Here is a 17,722-nt window from a genome sequence, read left to right as displayed (position 1 = left end):
AAAAAAAAAAAAAAAAAAAAAAAAAAAAAGATAATACTATAGATTCTTGCAGAAGACAGTAGTTACACAAAGATTAACAACCCTTTGTTGCAAGGCCTTGTAGAGAACATCTTCCTCGTGTTTTTTGCTTTGTTATCTTACATATAAACAAGCAGTGTATCTTGTTAGATATGAGTTCTCAATTTCTTTACAAAGATTAATATGTCAGTATGTTCAATTCTTTGCCTTCTACTTTTAAACTTAACTTCCTTGTAAAGCAACCTTTTTCAATGACCTACTCCACCCTGACTCATTCCGATCACCTACTCAACCCTAACTCATTCCAATTACCTGCTACCTGCTCTGCCCTGACTCCCGCCAAAGTACTCACCCTGTCATTCTCTTTAAATTAGCCAATTGGAATTAGTTTAGCCTGTGCGGTCTAACCCTAGCCAATAGGGGAACAACACAGCAGCAGGGGCCACGTGCATCAGGGAAAAGAACCCCTCCCCCTCCCTTGTCCAAGTGTGCGCTCACCATTGCTCCGTCTTTAAGGGCGCACACTTCTATAGAAGTAACTTGCCTTGCTGAGAATTAAAAAGAAAATGTTATATTCAAGTGCTATTCCTTTTGTAGCACTGAAGCTTTATAACAACCTTACATATAAACAAGCATCGTACCTAAGGTGTGCACGTTCCTCTTCTTGCTTTCGAGAATGCCCTGCTCTATCTGCTCTGTCTAGAGAGTAGCCATTCTTTTATTCCTTTACTTTCTTAATAAGCTTGCTTTTACCTTATTCTGTGGACTTGCCCTGAATTCTTTCTTGCACAAGATCCCAGAACCCTCTCTCGGGGTCTGGAATGGGACCCCTTTCCAGTTACAGTAGAATTGTTACAGGAAGGTTGATTTCTGCTAAAGTGAGACATGGGGAGATTACATTCTGCTACAATTTCCCACTTTCTTCTCATGTGTTTACAAAATGGGCCACTGTGGAGGCTCTGTTGCTCTCAGGAGTTTGTGCAGCTGGATGCTATGGATTCTGTCTAACAGAAGAAGTGGGTCCTAGAAATGATGAAGCAGCATTATTTTTATTGAGCCTTCTTCAGGCAGAGCTAAGGACACCTTGGAAAATAAAGTAAGGATTTAGTGCAAGACAGAAGCTATTTAATTTTCTCTCTGGCATGTCCTTTGCTAATTGGAGATGTTTTTCCAGTTAATAAAAATGTTAAAAATCACTGAATTCTTGGCAGCCAGGCATGGTGGCTCATGCCTGTAATCCCAGCATTTGGGAGGCTGAGGCGGGTGGATCACTTGAGGCCAGGAGTTTGAGACCAGCCTGGCCAATATGGTGAAACCCTGTCTCTACTAAAAATACAAAAATTAGCCAGGCATGGTGGTGCATGCCTGTAATCTTAGCTACTCCGGATGCTGAGGCAGGAAAATCTCTTGAACCCAGGAGGTGGAGGTTGCAGTGAGCTGAGATTGTGCCATTGTACTACAGCCTGGGTGACAGAGTGAGACTCTGTCTCAAAAAAAAAAAAAAAAAAAAAAAAAAATTGAATTCTTGTTTTAATCCTTGAAGACACTTAATCTTTTGGCCAGAACACTATTTATATTCCGTTTATTTTAACAATGAACTTCCTGTCCCAAATGTAGTCAAAATGTGTGCTTGCACAACAAAAGCATTGCAAACACTGCTGTGTTACAGTCTGGCCAATGCACCACAATGTATTGGTCTCTTTGTGTGAGTTATCACCTGGAGTACTTTGTCACAGGACCAAGAGAATTAAAGGGTGAGGTTGGAGCAAAATTTTAATAAGCGAAACGAGAAAGCTCACTGCAGGGGAGAGGGGACCCAGAAGAGGGTTGCTGGTTTTTGAAGTTGAATGCAAAGGCTTTTATAAGAAACCGATGAGGGCTGGGCATCTCATTTGCATAAGGTGCAAATTTCTGGTAGCTCCACCCTGACCTCCTAGTGCACATGTGGGCCCTTAGCTTAAGTTACTCCATATTGCTTTGTTCTCCTTACTGTGCATGTGTTAGGGGATGGAATTTTCCATTGAGGGCATGTCTGGGCAAGCCCCCCTGTGCAAGTTCCCTTATCCTGCAGGCTGTTCTTCAGTTTGAAAGAATTCATCCAAGGACCCACCCTAACTGTCTGCCTGACTAGTTTCTTCCTTTCTCCTCTCTCAGCTGGAACTCAGTGATTCTTCTTTTGACTTCTCCTTTGACCATGCAGGGGTCCAAGTTCAGGATTTCCTGTGGCCTCTGCAGCCAATAAAGAATTCACAAACACGGAATTCACAAACAGTTTTCAGATTCTTAAAGCCTGCAGTATATGAATATTAGGATGTAAAACTGAAAACCTAATTAATTGGACTTTTAAAACATGCTTCCAGTTGTCTTTTACTTAATTAAGAAATTGATTTTAATACTAAAATTACAGTCACTTTTTCTTTAAAAATTAGAACATTACAAATGAAGCTACAGTTTCCATTGACAACCGCCTCTAATCTTGATCATCTTCTCCCATTGTTCAGAGGTCATTATGATATAAGTTTGGTGAGTGTCCTTCAGACCATTAAAAATATTTTTTTCATTTCATTGTGCCTATACACATATTTTGTTTGGTATGTACTTTTAAGACATAAATGGTATCATACTGTTAGTTTTGTTCTCTAATTTACTTTATTTAAAAAACAGTATGTTTTTGAGATCTATTTATCTCCAAATAGATCCAAATGGATTTAGTCTGATTCTTTTTTTTTTTTTTTTTTTGAGACGGAGTCTCACTCTATTGCCCAGGCTGGAGTGCAGTGGTGCAATCTCGGCTTACTGGAAACTCTGCCTCCTGGGTTCATGCCATTCTCCTGCCTCAGCCTCCCTAGTAGCCGGGACTACAGGCACCCACCACTGCACCCAGCTAATTTTTTGTATTTTTAGTAGAGACAGGGTTTCACCGTGTTAGCCAGGATGGTCTCAATCTCCTGACCTCGTGATCCGCCTGCCTCAGCCTCCCAAAGTGCTGGGATTACAGGTATGAGCCACCACAACTGGCCTAGTCTGATTCTTTTAACTGCTTTGGAGATTCCCATTTATGAATGTACTATATGTCAGGCCTCTGAGCCCAAGCTAAGCCATCATATCCCCTGTGACCTGCACGTATACATCCAGATGGCCTGAAGCAACTGAAGAACCACAAAAGAAGTGAAAATAGCCAGGTCCTGCCTTAACTGATGACATTCCACCATTGTGATTTGTTCCTGCCCCACCCGAACTGATCAATTGACCTTATGACAATACACCCTCCACACCCTTGGGATAATGTACTTTGTGATATTCCCCCACCCTTAAGAAGGTACTTTGTAATATTCTCCCCACCCTTGAGAATGTACTTTGTAAGATCCACCCCCTGCCCACAAAAATTGCTCCTAACTCCACCACCTATCCCAAACCTTTAAGAACTAATGATAATCCCACCACCCTTTGCTGACTCTCTTTTCGGACTCAACCCGCTTGCACCCAGGTGATTAAAAAGCTTTATTGCTCACACAAAGCCTGTTGGGTGGTCTCTTCATACAGACATGCGTGACACTATAGTTAACTAATTTCTGTATTGATGGACACTTACAGAACATGAACATGCATATGAAATTAGAAGTAGAACTGTGGGTCACAGGGTATATGCCAAAGTGTCCCCTGCAGTGGCTGGGACATTTTATATATCCCTTCGTTAAGTTTACTTTAAATTTGTTTTTATTTATTATACAGTAAAGAAAAGTGTCTCCTGCAGTAGCTGGGACATTTTACATATCCCTCCACTAAGCATACTTTAAATTTGTTTTTATTTATTATACAGCAAAGAAAGCAATCATTGCTTCCAGATCTGGTACTAGTCTCCTTCCTTCCTTCCGTCCGTCCTTCCTTCCTTCCTTCCTTCCTTCCTTCCTTCCTTTCCTCCCTCCCTCTTTCCCTCCCTCCTTCTCTCTCTCTCTCCTCTCTCTTTTTCTCTTTCTTTCTTTCATCTGTCTTCTACTCATTTTCTTTTTCTTTTTCTTTTTTTTTGAGACAGAGTCTCTCTCTGTTGCCCAGGCTGGAGTGCAGTGGCATGATCTCGGCTCACTGAACCTCCACCTTCTAGGTTCAAGTCATTCTTCTGCCTCAGCCTCCCTAGTAGCTGGAACTACAGGCATGCGCTACCACGCCCAGCTAATTTTTGTATTTTTTGTGGAGATGGGGTTTCACCATGTTGGCCAGGATGGTCTCGATCTCTTGACCTAGTGATCTGCTTGCCTTGGCCTCCCATAGTACTGGGATTACAGGCATGAGCCACCCCACCTGGGCTTTTTTTTTTTTTTTTTTTTTGAGATGGAGTCTCGCTCTGTTGCCAGACTGGAGTGTAGTGGTGTGATCTTGGCTCACTGCAACCTCTGCCTCCTGGGTCCAAGCGATTCTCCTGCCTCAGCCTCCTGAGTAGCTGGGATTACAGGCATGAGTCACCACCCCTGGCCTTCTACTTGTTTTCTATCCAGCAATAGAATTCCCATTTTAGGCCTTAATTGCCTGATTTTTAGGTGAGGGAATAACAAGATTGTTTTGTGAAGAGTGAAAGTTTTTCTAAGTGCAGCCCCTGCCCACCCAGTGAAAAGAAGACTCAGGGGAGCAAGAGTGTTAAGAATATTTTAGAGCACTGCATTCACTTCAACAAGGATGTTGAATTAGAAGAATTTTTTTTTTTTTTTGAGACAGGGTCTCACTCTGTTGCCCACGCTGGATTGCAGTGGCACCATCATTGTCACTACAACCTCTGCCTTCCAGGCTCAAGCAATTCTTGTGCCTCAGCCTCCCGAGTAGCTGGGAGTAGAGGTGTGCATCACCATGCTTAGCTAATTTTTTTTGCATTTTCAATAGGGTTTTGCCATGTTGGTCAGGCTGGCTATGGACTCCTGGCCTCAAGTGATCCGCCTGCTTCAGCCTCCCAAAGTGCTGGGATTACAGGTGTGAGCCATTGAGCTTAGCTATATTAGAAGGATTTTTATTTGAATAAGAGTAACATCCAAGGGAAAAGAGATGGGAAAATAATGTAAGAACAATATGATCAGCTTTTTCACCGTACTTGATTTTATGCAGAAATGTCTTCTTCCAAAACTTTTCCCACAGCTGCTGAAGTATAGACACTCAGATATATTTTCTGGATCCCACAGCTGCCACACTCTCCCCTGCAGGCTCTAGTGGGCCCCAGAAACCAAGAGCAGACAGAAGAAGGAAGAAAACCAGGAGGGCCAGGAAAGTCCTCCCAAGTGGGGAGAATTGCAAATAGTCAAAAATTGACAGGATGAATGATTATATTGGAGAAATGCAACTTTCAAGATTTAATGTATACACTGTAAATTAGGGAAGAAACTTTTTGTAGTGAGAAGAACATGGACAGTAGGGGAGGGCTTCTTAGAAGGAGTTGCTTACTGGGCACCACTGGAAGCTTGGTGGGGACGTGGGGAGAAAGAGAGGGAGAGAGAAATAGAAAGAGAGAGAGGGAGAGGGAGAGAGGAGACAGGCACAAGCAGGCATTCCATAATGGAAGAGCCTGCGGTAATACGATTGTGTACTGCAGCATGGGATAATGCTGGGACAAAGAGTAGATTGGTTATGGGATAGAATGATAAGAATGGAATGGATTTAGGAGCTTTTGTGTGTCAGGGGCAGACAGTGATTTTCTTCTTATTTTTTCGTCCATGGGATAATAAGACAACTAAATACCATAGTAGCAAGACTGGCCCAAGACATTGTCCCCAGGTCAGATAATTGGGCACATTGTGTACTAAATTATGAATAAGCTTATCTTTGCTTTATGCCATTGAGCTTTGAAACCATCCTTTATTCTGAAAAGACTATGAGCCACCCCGTGAGACAATTTCAATCATTATCATAATAATATCAGTAGCAGAATCAAATCATATGTAGTTGGCTCTCTAAAACTAATCTAAAATTGCTTCATGGGTTAGCTGAGAGGTACCTAATAACTTAGATTGTCCTCAGGTGAGGACAAATGGATGAGTTTTTATTTAATCTTGCCATTTTAAATAGGGGAAAAATTTTTTTAAGGGAAGATTGTTTGATACAGGAAAAGTTGAAGAATTTTCAGAAAATTTTATGTAGTCCAGGAGGACTGAATTAAGAGAGAAAACCCCCAAGATGTCAGCTTTCATATCTGTTCAAGTCTATGTTACCTATGGTTGTTTCTTTGTCATCACCTTCTTCATAAAGATACAGCATAGCAGGGTTGGTGATGTTTGTCAGTTCTTGTCTCTGTTTTTAAATTTAAGAGGGAATGTTTATTCTAATTGTGAAAGCAATACAGTTATTGTAAAGGGTTTGTAAATACAGAAGCATAGGTGGGGTGTGGTGGCTCATGCCTGTAATCTCAGCACTTTGGGAGGCTGAGGCGAGTGGATCAGTTGAGGTCAGGAGTTCGAGACCAGCATGGCTAACATGGTGAAACCCTGTCTCTACTAAAAATACAAAAATTAGCCAGGCGTCATGGCACATGCCTGTAATCCCAGCCACTCGGGAGGCTGAGGCAGGAGAATTGCTGGAATCTGGGAGGCGAAAGTTGCGGTGAGCCGAGATTACGTCACTGCACTCCAGCCTGGGTGAGAGGGAGACTCTGTCTCAAAAGAAAAAAAAAGGAAAAAAAAAAAAGAATAAGACTTCTTGAACAAATGAGAAAAATGATTTTAGTTGGAAGACTCAACATTTAAAACATATAAATTCTCCATAGTTTACTTATAAAATTAACATGACCCCAATAACAATACCAATAAAATTTTTTGGAATTTTCCAAGAAGATTTTGAATTTCATATGGGAAATAGCCAGGGTTATTCTGAAAAATAAACCCTACCAGATACAAAATATCTTAATGGCCTCAGGGCTGCCTTTCAAGCCCTGCTGCCACGATGTTTTGTCTGTGTTTGTCTGTAGGCATCGCTGCTTTCTCTCAGATCCTTGCCGGCATGGGCCAGATCCCTGCCACAGGGCCCTTGCATGGACTTTTTGCTATTTGAATGATGTGGGCAGCTCCTGCTTCAATACCTCTTGACTATTTCTTTTTTTTTTGAGATGGAGTCTTGCTCTGTCGCCCAGGTTGGAGTGCAGTGGTGCGGTCTCGGCTCACTGCAAGCTCCACCTCCCAGGTTCACGCCATTCTCCTGCCTCAGCCTCCTGAGTAGCTGGGACTACAGGTGCCTGCCACCACACCTGGCTAATTTTTTCGTATTTTTAGCAGAGACGGGGTTTCGCTGTGTTAGCCAGGCTGGTTTCGATCTCCTGACCTTGTGATCTGCCTGCTTCGGCCTCCCGAAGTGCTGGGATTACAGGTGTGAGCCGCCGCACCTGGCTGACTATTTCATTCTTATTTAATCATCACTTCTGGCTGGGTGTGGTGGCTCATGCCTGTAATCCCAGCACTTTGGGAGGCTGAAGCAGGCAGATCACCTGAGGTTGGGAGTTCGAGACCAGCCTGATCAACATGGAGAAACCCCATCTCTACTAAAAATACAAAATTAGCAGGGTGTGATGGTACATGCCTGTAATCCCAGCTATTTGGGAGGCTGAGGCAGGAGAATCGCTTGAACCTGGGAGGTGGAGGTTGCAGTGAGCCAAGATCGCGCCATTGCTCTCTAGCCTGGGCAACAATAGTGAAACTCCATCTCAAAAAAAAAAAAAAAAAGTTCATCACTTCTTTAGGGAACTCTTTCCTTCCACCTCCTTCAACTGAAGTCATTTTCCTTTGTTAGCTGCCTTTTTGCCTTCCTTGCATTTATTTCATTTTGTAATTATACAATTCTAAGTGTGGTTGTTTGATAAATTCTCTTTCCCCTTTTAGACTGTCAGCTCATTGCGTGATCCAGAGTAGGCTATCAGTAAATATTACTTGGTGGATAATCTCCAGAATGCTGGACTCTGAGGGTGATGTAAATCCAGCAACTACCTTCTAAACTCAGTCATCAAAAGAGCTCTCCAAATGTAGTCCCTACTCCAGTGTCAAGGGAATAATATCTTAATATATAGCTTCGCTTCTTTTCTTTTTTCTTTTCTTTCTTTCATTCATTTCTTTTTTTTTTTTTTGAGACAGGGTTTTGCTCTGCTGCTGAGGTTGGAGTGCAGTGGTGCGATCACAGCTTACTGCAGCTTGACCACCTGGGGCTCAAGCGCTCCTCCCACCTCAGGCTCCCAAGTAGCTGGGACAACGGGAACATGCCACCACACCCAGCTAATTTTTCATAGAGATGGGATTCTCACTGTTGCACAGTCTGGTCTGGAATTCCTGGGCTCAAGTGATCCTCCTGTCTCATTCTCCCCAAACACTGGGATTACAGGCGTGAGCCACTGCACCTGGCCTAGCTTCTTTTCTTTAAAAAAAAAAAAAAAAAAGAGATGTTAGTCATTGAAAGAAATAATCAAATAATCATAGCCATTGGGAAACTTATTTTCCTAATAAATGTTATAAAATGGTATGCCATACATACTATAGGTGAAATCTCTTATATGTGACCTATGTCCTCATACGGCCTAGTTTAGAAAATATGGCGTGGTGGTCAGGGTGGAGAAGACCCTCCGACTATTGAATGAGTCTGAACAGGATGTGGTTCTCTAATAAGAGATTCAGTTAAACTTTTTATGCTTTTTCCCCAGAGTACATATCTACCATCTTCTTGGTTGTGCTATGATTGGCAAACACTAGCTATTACTAAGAGCTCTGTAGGTTTTGTTTGGCATTTTGTGGATTGAATCACACAGGTCATGACGCTTGTTGAAAAGTTATGAGCTTTAAGAAGACTTTTGCATTCATGACTATATCAAACAGTAGTTGCTGGCAGTGGAGTAGTCTCTGGCAGTCTTAAAAAGATTTTATCGCTGAGCCTCCTGAGGCCATTTCGATACTCCGGGAAATCCTCCTTTATGTGACCTCTTTCGTATTCCTTCAAAAACGAATGACTTTCTTCTGTGTCTTTCACAAAGACCACAGGCCTTGGAAACTCCATAGAGGTGGTGTAGATATCCAACCTCAGTAATAATTCTTGAAGGAAGCAGGCATATGGCATGAGTGGGATGGAAACGGGACCAGAGGGTTCAGTCTGCAGCCCACAGGCCAAACCCACAAAATCTGTTCTGCAGGTGTGTTTATTTGATTCATATGTGTTTCTTTTTTAAACATTTAAATCAGTTGCCAACCTGCAAAAACCGGGAATTTACACTTCAAAAAGTCTGGATGTATGGCTTGTCTTGAAAAACCGGAATGATTTGGAATTGGAAATTCCCAAATTGGAGTGGTTTGGCCAGGCTGGAAATTCCTTATTTCTGTATCTGCAAACATCAGTGGAGCTGAGATCTGTTCCCTTCCAGATGGGCAGGGGCTGTCCATGTGTGACCCAGCCATGTCTCATCTCACATGTTCATTTCAGTTGCCTTCATGATTCATGGATATGAGATTATGAGATTGAGAATATCATGGTTATGAGGTTATGAGACTGAGTATAAAAGGCATAGTGAATAGTTACAAAGGAGACAGACTTTTACATTTAGATCACATGATCTCTTTGATAAATAAATGAGACACTTTAATCAACAGACAAGAAATGAGTTGATCATCTTTGTGATCTGGACAAAGAAAAACAACGAAAACTGTCCCTAGTTACACAGGATGTAGCATTGTTCTCCTCTGATAATTCTTTGTTGAGTCTATTGATTCTGGGCAGAGGTCAAATACCATTTGAGCTGGGTGGAAGGAAAACCTTTTTTTGTTGTCTTGTTTTTGGAGGCAGTCTTTCTCTATTGGCTGGGCTGGGGTGCAGTGGTGCAATTATAGCTCACTGAAACCTCAAATTCCTGGGCTCAAGTGATCCTCCTGCCTCAGTCTCTCAAGCAGATAGGACTACAGGTCATGACACCACGCCTGACAAATTAAAAAAATTTTTTTTTCTTTTTGTAGAGATAGGGTCTTGCTGTGTTGCCCAGGCTGGTCTGGAACTTCTGGCCTCAAGCAATCCTCCTGCCTTGGCCTCCAAAAGTGCTAGGATTATAGGTGTGAGCCAACACACTCTGCCACAGGCCAATTCTTAAATGACAAATCTCATCACCATCCTAGAGGAGCACATCATTTGTTCCTGAACTTTCTCCTGCCTCCCTTTGAACTTTGAGAATGAGAACCAAATGGTCTGAATATAACACTTCTCTGTGTAGCATGTTTGACACATTTGGAATACAAAGAATGCTTCTGCCTTTAATCTTGCTTTGTGCAGCTGCACAGAAAAGATCGTTTAACACTCTTCTTTATGTTTTGTATTTTGGGGGAATTCTACCAGGAAACTTACAATCATCTTTTGGAAGTCCCAGTCACACGGGAGCAGTTAAACCACTATCGGAATGTGGCTCAAAATGCTCGAAGTGAACTTGCAGCAACTTTGGTCAAATTTGAATGTGCTCAGTCTGAGGTAAGATAATGCATCTCCATCACTCAGAAATGGGCCTTCTTAGCTTCTTATAAAATGAAACAGATCACGCCTGTAATCCCAGCACTTTGGGAGGCTGAGGCAGGCAGATCACGAGGTCAAGAGATCCAGACCATCCTGGCCAACATAGTGAAACTCTGTCTCTACTAAAAATATAAAAATTAGCTGGGCGTGGTAGTGAGCGCCTGTAGTACTAGCTACTCGGGAGGCTGAGGCAGGAGAATCGCTTGAATCTGGGAGGTGGAGGTTGCAGTGAGGCGAGATCACACCACTGCATTCCAGCCTGGCGACAGAGCGAGACTCTGTCTCAAAAAGAAAGAAAAAAGAAACAGAATGTAGGAGTGATTAGAAATAGGACAGTGGGATATAGATTTAAGAATTTTGGCAAAGTTAAAACTTGTTCTCTTGTGTCTATCCCCTAGAATTCCTGAAAAGTTATGCATTTGCCAGATTGTAAAGCCAGGTGGCTTGGGCTGAATTCTGGATCTCAGAGGAGCTATACAGCCTTGAGAGATCTGGGGGCACCTGAAGATGTTAAGTAAAGCTCCGTGGGCCTCAGAGAACTTTCAGCATCTCTCAGAATATCTTCTTTTAATGTGGATTGCTTGCAATCTGGAGTTCTTAGGAGGGAATTCTGAATCCCTTTCCTGTGGTAGTTCCAACTGGCTGGGGAAATTCTAGGAAGAAGCGTGGGATTCATCTACCCTGTAGGCTAGCTCAGGTTTAGAGTGGAGTTTCTGAGAGTCTTCCTAAACTCATTCTGCTTATAGCCTGGTGGCCCCAGGGAGTTCTAGACTGGCCTGTGATTTCTCACTAAGGCTGCCAGGACCCCATAGAAAGATGAGTTGATAATGTATGTGTGAATAAATGTATGTATGCACACTCACAGTTCCAAAGAAGTACACGCTTTCGTAACTTTTTCTCATAGGGTAGGTCTGACATTTTAATTCAATAGAGCATATATATTGTTCAGCATTTTGATATCACAGAACTCATCAAAGTTAAAATGTTCTCTTTATATAAATCCTATAGGGATTTTTCTTTTCTCCCATTTTTTTCCAGAAATTGAAATATTATTTTTATTTATCACTCACAGAGTCCAGAAGATAAGTGTGAGAAATACAGTGATACACTGAGTAGTCTGTGTTTAAGTGGGGAACAGTTATGGCTGTGAAATCACAGATCATGTGATTTGTAGGTTCCTTGTCTAACTGTTTATCAGCAGCAATAAGAGCAATACAGATTTAGAAAATGTGGACCATTGCAAAATATTTTATTGCTTATGCAATCAACATCATAAATGTCTCCTGAATGAGACTAAACAACTTAAGACATTGCTCAATTGGTTTTGGAAAAGATAGAATATAAAGTCCATTATTTAGGCAGAATTTCTCATTTGGTAATACAGATACAAATATTAGAAAAGAAAATAAAGTTAGATTAAGTCATGAATAAAAGGGTGAACATTTAAATGATGGCTTTGGGTTTCTTAAAGATACTTCAAACTTATGTTGTTAAGGTTTTTTTTTTTTTTTAACTTCTTTTCTGTGTTAGCTTCGAGACCTCCGATCCAAGATGCTTTCTAAAGAAGTCTCCTGTCAAGAATTGAAAGCTGAAATGGAGAGCTACAAGGAAAACAATGCCAGAAAATCATCTCTCCTTACCTCTTTGAGAGACAGAGTTCAGGAGCTAGAAGAAGAATCAGCAGCACTTTCCACTTCTAAAATCAGAACAGAAATCACAGCTCACACTGCAATCAAGGAGAACCAAGAATTAAAGAAGAAAGTTGTAGAGTTAAATGAAAAATTACAGTAAGGATACCGCAATATATTTTTCGCTTTAGCTAGCATTAAAATACTAGCTTCTGATAGCAAGATTTTTTTTTGAACGTACTGGCATTTTGCATTACTTGGCCCTGAAACTGAATTTGAAAAAAAGTTATTGACCTCAAATATCTTTGGAATCTTGACAAATTTTTCCAAGGCTCATTTCTAAATGTCATCAAGAGTCTTAACAAATACAGCCTTGTCTTAAGCATGTTTATAGCCTATCAATTAGGGCTGCAAATGCTTATTTACACAATTTCGAAGATTTCTCTAAGTAGAGTTTAACCCTGAGCTGGTGGGATAGTACACAGAGGTAGATATTTATTTAGTAGCCAGTTATAAAAACATCCCAGAAGCTAGACCACTCCAGATCACACTGAACATTCCTCATTAGATTTTATTGCTACTTTATGCAGAGAACTCATGAAACCTAGGTTTTCCACACTTCATTCTGACAAGAGGTGATTATTGAGACAAGATTGGGAACGAGTTGTTCCTAAAATATATTTTAAAATTCTACGAATGAGTTAAATATCTTTAGTAACAAAATACACGATATTTATTTTACTTATTTCATCTTAAAAAAACAACCCAATACTTCCAGCCCCTGTCCTCTTTCTCTACTTCCACTTACAGCAAAAACTCCTTAAACATTGTATGTATGTCCGGGCGTGGTGGCTCACACCTGTAATCCCAGCACTTTTGGAGGCTGAGGTGGGCAGATTACTTGAGGTGAGGAGTTTGAGACCAGCCTGGCCAACATGATGAAACCCTGTCTCTACTAAATACAAAAATTAGCAGGGTGTGTTGCTGGGTGCCTTTAATCCCAGCTACTTGAGAGGCTGAGATATGAGAATTACTTGAACCTGGACAGGTGGAGGCTGCAGTGAGCTGAGATCACACCACTGCACTCCAGCCTGGGCAACAAAGAGAGACTCTGTCTCAAAAAAAAAAAAAAAATGTTGTATGTATTCATGGTCTCCAATTTCTCTTCTCTCTCTGGAATCTGCTCCACTGAAACCACTCATTAAGGTCATCAGTGAGAGCACAGTGCAAGTTAAATGGTCAGTCTTATCTTACTTGACCAATCAGTGGCATCTGTTACAGTTGATCTTTTTCTTTGAACCACTTTCTTCTTCTTTTGGCTTCCAGGATATTACACATGCCTAGGTTTTTTCTTTTTTTAATCTTACCTTTCTATCTAGTGTCTTTCACTGTTTCTCCTCATCTCTTTGGCTTTCAAATACTGGAATACTTCAGGGATCCGCCCTTGAATCTCTTCTCATTTGTATCTAAATTTACTCTCTTCGTGATATCATTTAGTTTCATGGCTTTAAGTATCTAAATGCTGGTGACTCCCACATTTCTGTGTCTAGCCTGGATCCCTTCCCAGAGCTCAAGAACCACATATCTTACTAGCTACTGCACATCTCCATGTGGATCTCTGACAGGCATCTCAAACTTTTTTTTTTTTTTTTTTTCGAGACGGATTCTCGCTCTGTTGCCCAGGCTGCAGTGCAGGGGCGCGATCTCGGCTCACTGCAAGCTCCGCCTCTGGGGTTCACGCCATTCTCCTGCCTCAGCCTCCTGAGTAGCTGGGACTACAGGCACCCGCCACCACGCCCGGCTAATTTTTTGTATTCTTAGTAGAGACGGGGTTTCACCGTGTTAGCCAGGAAGGTCGCGATCTCCTGACCTCATGATCCGCCCGCCTCAGCCTCCCAAAGTGCTGGTATTACAGGCGTGAGCCACCGCGCCCGGCCCATCTCAAACTTAATGTGTCCAAAACGGAGCTCCCAGTGTTCCCACAAAATCCTTCTGCACTTTTCCTCATCTCATGTGCTCATAATTCCATTCTTCTAGTTGATCATTTCAAAATTCTTGCTATCAAACTTGGTTCTCTTTCTCTTTTCACCCTCCATGTCTGATTCTTCAGCAAATCCCATCATATCTATCTTCAAAACAAATCTAAATTTTGTCAGCTTTCCATTATCACCTTTATTGTCACTAACTTGATCCAAGCCACCATTAACTCTCCCCTGGAGTATTGTAATATGTATCTGTTACAGCAGCATCCCACTGCTGGTACTAATTTCTGTCTTAGTTGGTTTGGGCTGCTATAAGAAAAATACCATATACTGGGTGGCTTAAATGAAAGAAATTTATTCCTTGTAGTTGTGGAGGCTGGGAAGGCCAAGATCAAGATGTTGGCCTATTTAGTTCCTGGTGAGGGTCCTCTTTCTGGTTTGCAGATGAATGCCTTCTTGCTGTATCCTCACACGGCAGAGAGAGAGAGATCACCTCTCCATGTTTCTCCTCTTCTTCCTCCTCTTCCTTCCTCCTCCTCCTCCTCCTCCTTCTTCTTCTGCTGCTTCTTTTTTTTTTTTCTTTGACAGAGTGTTGCTCTGTTGCCCAGGCTGGAATGCAGTGGGTGTGATCTTGGCTCACTGCAACCTCTGCCTCCCGGGTTCAAGCAATTCTTGTGACTCAGCCTCCCAAGTAGCTGGGATTATAGGTGTGCATCACCATGCCCAGCTAATGTTTTGTATTTTTAGTAGAGATGGGGTTTCACCATGTTGGCCAGGGTGATCTCAGACTCCTGGCTTCAAGTGATCTGTCTGCCTCAGCCTCCCAAAGGGCTGGGATTATAGGGATAAGCCACCACGCCCAGCCAGTGTCCCTTCTTATAAGGGCACTAATCTCATTCATGAGGGCTCCACTCTTATGACCTAATTACCTCCCAAAGGTCCAACCTCCAAATATTATACCATCATATTGGGAATTAGGACTTCAACATATGAATTCTCGGAGGACATAAACATTTTGTTCATAGCAGTGGTTTTCCTGCCTCTGACTGTGCCCCCTGCAGCCAGAGTGATCCTGTTAAAACACAAATTAGATCGTGTCAATTCTTAGCACAGAGTCCTCCAGTGACTTCTGTTCTCATTCAGGGTAAAGACAGTGTTTTCTATGAGCCAAAAGGCTCATCCTGACCTGGTTTTGCTACCATTCTCCTCCTTATTCTTTCTATTCCAGATCGCTGTCTTCTTTGCTGTCCCTTGAACCTGACAGACCTCATCGTACCTCAGGATCTTTGCAATTGTTAATTTCTTTTCCTGGAAGGCTCTTCCCCCAGATGTCACATGGCCGCCTCCGTTTCCTTTAAGTCTTCACTCAGATGGCACTTTTCAAGTGAGATGTTCCATGAATAACATAGCTAAAAATTTACTCCTCTAATAGCTCTTGCCCCTCTTTCCTTACTGCTTAATTTTCTCTCTCTAGTCCTATTATAATGTACTATACATTTTACATATATTAATATTTTGATTATTGTCCATCTTTCCAAATAGAACATAAGCTCCATGAGGTCAATAATTTTTTTTTTCAGAGATGGGGGTCTCACTATCTTGCCCAGGCTGGCCTAAAATTCCTGGGTTCAAGTGATCCTCTCACCTCAGCCTCCCTAGTAGCTGGGACTACAGGTGCACACCACTGCGCCTGGCTGGATTTGTATCTCTTTTGTTTACTATTGTATCTTTAGCACCTTTAATGGGGCTTGGTGTATGGTGGGTACTCAATAAGTATTTATTAAATAAATGAGTAGTAAAAACACTATATGCATATTGTAAAAAATATTTTTTATACAGAAAAGTGCCAAGAAGAAGTTAATAATTACTTAAAACCTTATGATTATAGAAAAGCTATAATTAATATTAATATTTTATTGAACATATTTTTCAGAAAATCATATACAAATGACTTTAGGTAGTGTACTATTTTTACTGAATCATATGTTCTAAATATATATATGTGTGTGTGTGTATATATATATATATATATATATATATATATATATTTTTTTTTTTTTTTAAGACAGAGTCTTGCTCTGTCACCCAGGCTGGAGTGCAGTGACATGACCTCGGCTCACTGCAGCCTCCACCTCTTAGGTTCGAGCAGTTCTCATGCCTCAGCCTCTTGAGTAGCTGGGATTACAGGTGTGTGCCACCACACCCGGCTAATTTTTGTATTTTTAGTAGAGACAGGGTTTTGCCATGTTGGCCAGACTGGTCTCGAGCTCCTGATCTGCCTGCCTTGGTCTCCCAAAGTGTTAAGATTATAGAAGTGAGCCACTGTGCCTGGCCATGTGTTGTAAATATTTTAAAAACTCATTCAGTATATAATTTTATTTATTTACTTATTTAAGACAGGTTTTCACTCTGCCACCCAGGCTGGAGTGCAGTGGCGCAATTATGGCTCACTGCAGCCTTGACCTCCTAGGCTCAAGTGATCCTCCCACCTTAGCCTCTTTTGTAGCTGAGACCACAGGTGCATGCCACTACACCCAGATGATCTTTAAATTTTTTTGTAGAGATGGCGTCTTGCCATGTTGCCCAGGTTGGTCTTGAATCCCTGGCCTCAAGCAATCCTCCCACCTTGGCCTTCCAAAGTGCTGGGATTACAGGCGTGAGCCACTGTGCCAAGCCTAGTACATAATTTTAAATGGCTCATTGTGTTCCTTTGCTTGAAATACCATAATTTACTCAATCAATTACTTCTGCTATTTCTACAGGCTCTTAGGTTAGTTCCACTTAAAAAATTACTAAAAACCAAGTTGCAATGAATATCTATGTGATTCATATTTTTACATTTCTGTGATTCTTTTCTTTTTTTTTCTTTTTTTATTAATTTTTTTTGCACACAAAAAACAATAAACATTTTCTAAAAATACATGCAAACAAAAAGATGCGTATCAAACATATTAGGAAGGTTGCACATGGGAAGTCGGGGAATAGAAATGGGGGGTGGGAGTTAAAATAAATGAGAGAGGGACTTTATATGGATCAGTGATAATAACTCAATCCTCTATTTGACAAAGAAGAGGGAGAAGGAAGAGGAAGAAAAAGAAAGTGGGATAAAGGATCAGAAAGGGAGGAAAATAGAAAAAATTAGAGTATGACTCCAGGGTAGACCTGTTTTGTTGTCACTGAGTTGGTTGGTTAGTTTGTCTGTTGTATTTTTCATGTTTCGCCAAGTTGGCCAGACTGGTCTCGAACTCCTAGCCCGAAGTGATCAACCCGCCTCGCCCCCCAGAGTGCCGGGACCACAGGCGTGAGCCACCACGTCCAGCCCCCACATTGCTCCTGGCCTCCGTGGTAGACCCCCCAGATGGAGCGGCCGGGCAGAGGCGCTCCTCACTTCTTCCCAGACACGGGGCGGCCGGGTAGAGGCGCTCCTCACTTCCCAGACGGGGCGGCCAGGCAGAAACGCTCCTCACTTCTTCCCAGACGATAGGTGGCCGGGCAGAGGCGCTCCTCACTTCCCAGACGATGGGTGGCCGGGCAGAGGCGCTCCTCACTTCCCAGACGGGGCGGCCGGGCCGAGGCGCTACTCACTTCCCAGACGATGGG

The 17,722-nt window shown here is 42.0% G+C and overlaps 1 protein-coding gene across 1 annotated transcript in view; it reads left to right on the top strand.

Annotated features, from left to right (window-relative positions):
- Positions 1-17,722, top strand: part of LOC116463156 (damage-control phosphatase ARMT1) — a 168,163-nt gene that overhangs the window by 66,673 nt on the left and 83,768 nt on the right. The window contains exons 5-6 of the mRNA XM_058434481.1: positions 10,342-10,470; positions 12,043-12,299. Of these exons, the coding sequence (XP_058290464.1) occupies positions 10,342-10,470; positions 12,043-12,299 (386 nt within the window). The remainder of the gene's footprint in view (positions 1-10,341; positions 10,471-12,042; positions 12,300-17,722) is intronic.

The sequence above is a fragment of the Hylobates moloch genome, unplaced genomic scaffold (assembly GCF_009828535.3).
Source record: "Hylobates moloch isolate HMO894 unplaced genomic scaffold, HMol_V3 SCAFFOLD_28, whole genome shotgun sequence".
NCBI classification, from domain to species: domain Eukaryota; kingdom Metazoa; phylum Chordata; class Mammalia; order Primates; family Hylobatidae; genus Hylobates; species Hylobates moloch.
This window is presented reverse-complemented; position numbering and strand designations above follow the sequence as displayed.